The sequence below is a fragment of the Meleagris gallopavo genome, chromosome 13 (assembly GCF_000146605.3).
Source record: "Meleagris gallopavo isolate NT-WF06-2002-E0010 breed Aviagen turkey brand Nicholas breeding stock chromosome 13, Turkey_5.1, whole genome shotgun sequence".
In the NCBI taxonomy this organism is placed as follows: Eukaryota; Metazoa; Chordata; class Aves; order Galliformes; family Phasianidae; genus Meleagris; species Meleagris gallopavo.
Genome location: NC_015023.2, coordinates 17,594,981 through 17,596,488, shown reverse-complemented (window position 1 = coordinate 17,596,488; position 1,508 = coordinate 17,594,981). Strand labels below are relative to the sequence as shown.

The 1,508-nt window shown below is 62.5% G+C and overlaps 1 protein-coding gene across 1 annotated transcript in view; it reads right to left on the bottom strand.

Annotated features, from left to right (window-relative positions):
• The window catches only part of LOC100547026 (B-cadherin), a 6,971-nt gene extending 6,123 nt beyond the window's left edge, over positions 1–848 (bottom strand). Inside the window, exons 1-3 of the mRNA XM_010718163.3 lie at positions 549–848; positions 299–433; positions 30–185 (exon numbers count right to left, since the gene is read on the bottom strand). Of these exons, the coding sequence (XP_010716465.1) occupies positions 30–185; positions 299–433; positions 549–833 (576 nt within the window). The 5' untranslated portion in view covers positions 834–848. The remainder of the gene's footprint in view (positions 1–29; positions 186–298; positions 434–548) is intronic.
• Positions 849–1,508: the final 660 nt, after the last annotated feature.

Sequence of the window (1,508 nt, the reverse complement as noted above, 5' to 3'; positions counted from 1 at the left end):
GCCCCGCCCGCCCCGCGGCCCCCACTCACGGTGTAGCGATCGATCTTCTCCCGGTCCAGCTGCTCGGTCACCTCCAGCCACCCCGTCTCGCGCTCGATGACGAAGATGCCCACGGGCGGGCTGTCCGCGCCCTGCCCCGTGATGCTGTAGTACACCTTGGACTCTTTGTCCTTGTTGGATTTGATCTGGCGGCGAGGCGAGGCGGGGCGGTGAGAGGGGGACACCCACGGGCCGGTGCCCATCCCAGCGATGCTGCGCTCAGCCCGGCCCGGGGGCGGCTCAGCCCTCAGCCCCGTACCTGCACCAGCCTCATGGGGTACGGCCCCCGGTGGTTCTCGAGGCAGCTGATGGGGGGGATGACCCAATCCCTCTTCTGCCTCCGGAGGAAGCCGGAGTCGTGCTTGGGGAAGGTCAGCACAGCCGGCGTCATGTCCTGCAGGAACAGCGGCTCGTCCTGGTGCCTGCGGCAGCGCAGAGCGGGCCAGAGGCACACGCTGCTCTCAGCCCCAAAAAGTGGGGCTGCAGTGACTGTGGGGATTTCACTTCACCTGCAGGTGGTGGTTGTGGTGGTGGTGGCGGCGGTGCCTCTGCCTTCCCACAGTCACCCGGGCTGAGTGCCTCTTGCCTGTGGCATCCCGTGCGTAGATGATGAAGCTGATCTCCCTCCCATGGAGCGTCAATGGCCGTTTTGTTGAGACAACGCCATCCACGTTCACCTTGAAGCGTGTATCAGCCGGAACATACACGGCCCACGGCCGCCTGCCGCAGGCTGCAAAGCTCACTGCGGGCAGAAGGAGAGCGTGGGCAGGGGCACCGCACTGTGCACAGCACATCCCAGTGCACACCAGCATGCACAAGAAAGCCCGGGCACAGAGCATCCCTTCACGCACCGTGAGCAGTGCAGCCTATGTGTGGCACATTGTACAATCATAGAATTGTTCTGGTTGGAAAACACAGCCGAGATCCCCAACCCATTCCACCATGACCATTAACTGCATCCCTCAGTGCCACATCTCCACAGTCCTTGAACATCTCCAGGGATGGTGACTCCACCACTCCCTGGGTAGCCGATGCCAACACATCACTGCTCTTTCAAAGAAATTTCTCCTAATACCCAACCTCAGTGTCATCCATCCTTGCCACATGGCATGGCGAGTCCATGCAGCATTGTGTCCCCATGGCACCGCTGCTGCCCTGCCCGTGGCAGTGGGCAGAGGGTGCTGTGCCGCTGCTCCGGTGTCTTTTCAAATCAAAACAAGGGCTGTGACTGGCTCTGATATGCTGGCTCACAGCCACACCAGCAGCCGACTGGAGCGTGAATCTGTGCGGTGGGGAAGGTGCACCCAAAGGCGTGTGACAGCAGCTGGGGCACCCCTGCTGCCCAGGCATCCGTGCAGACCTCCATCCCCTCTGCCGTTTGGGGTTCTTTTGGGACAGATGGCACCCCGGTGTCACCCTGCTGGGTCACGGTGTGAGCTCCAGCACTGGCCACGCAGGTCTGGCACTGC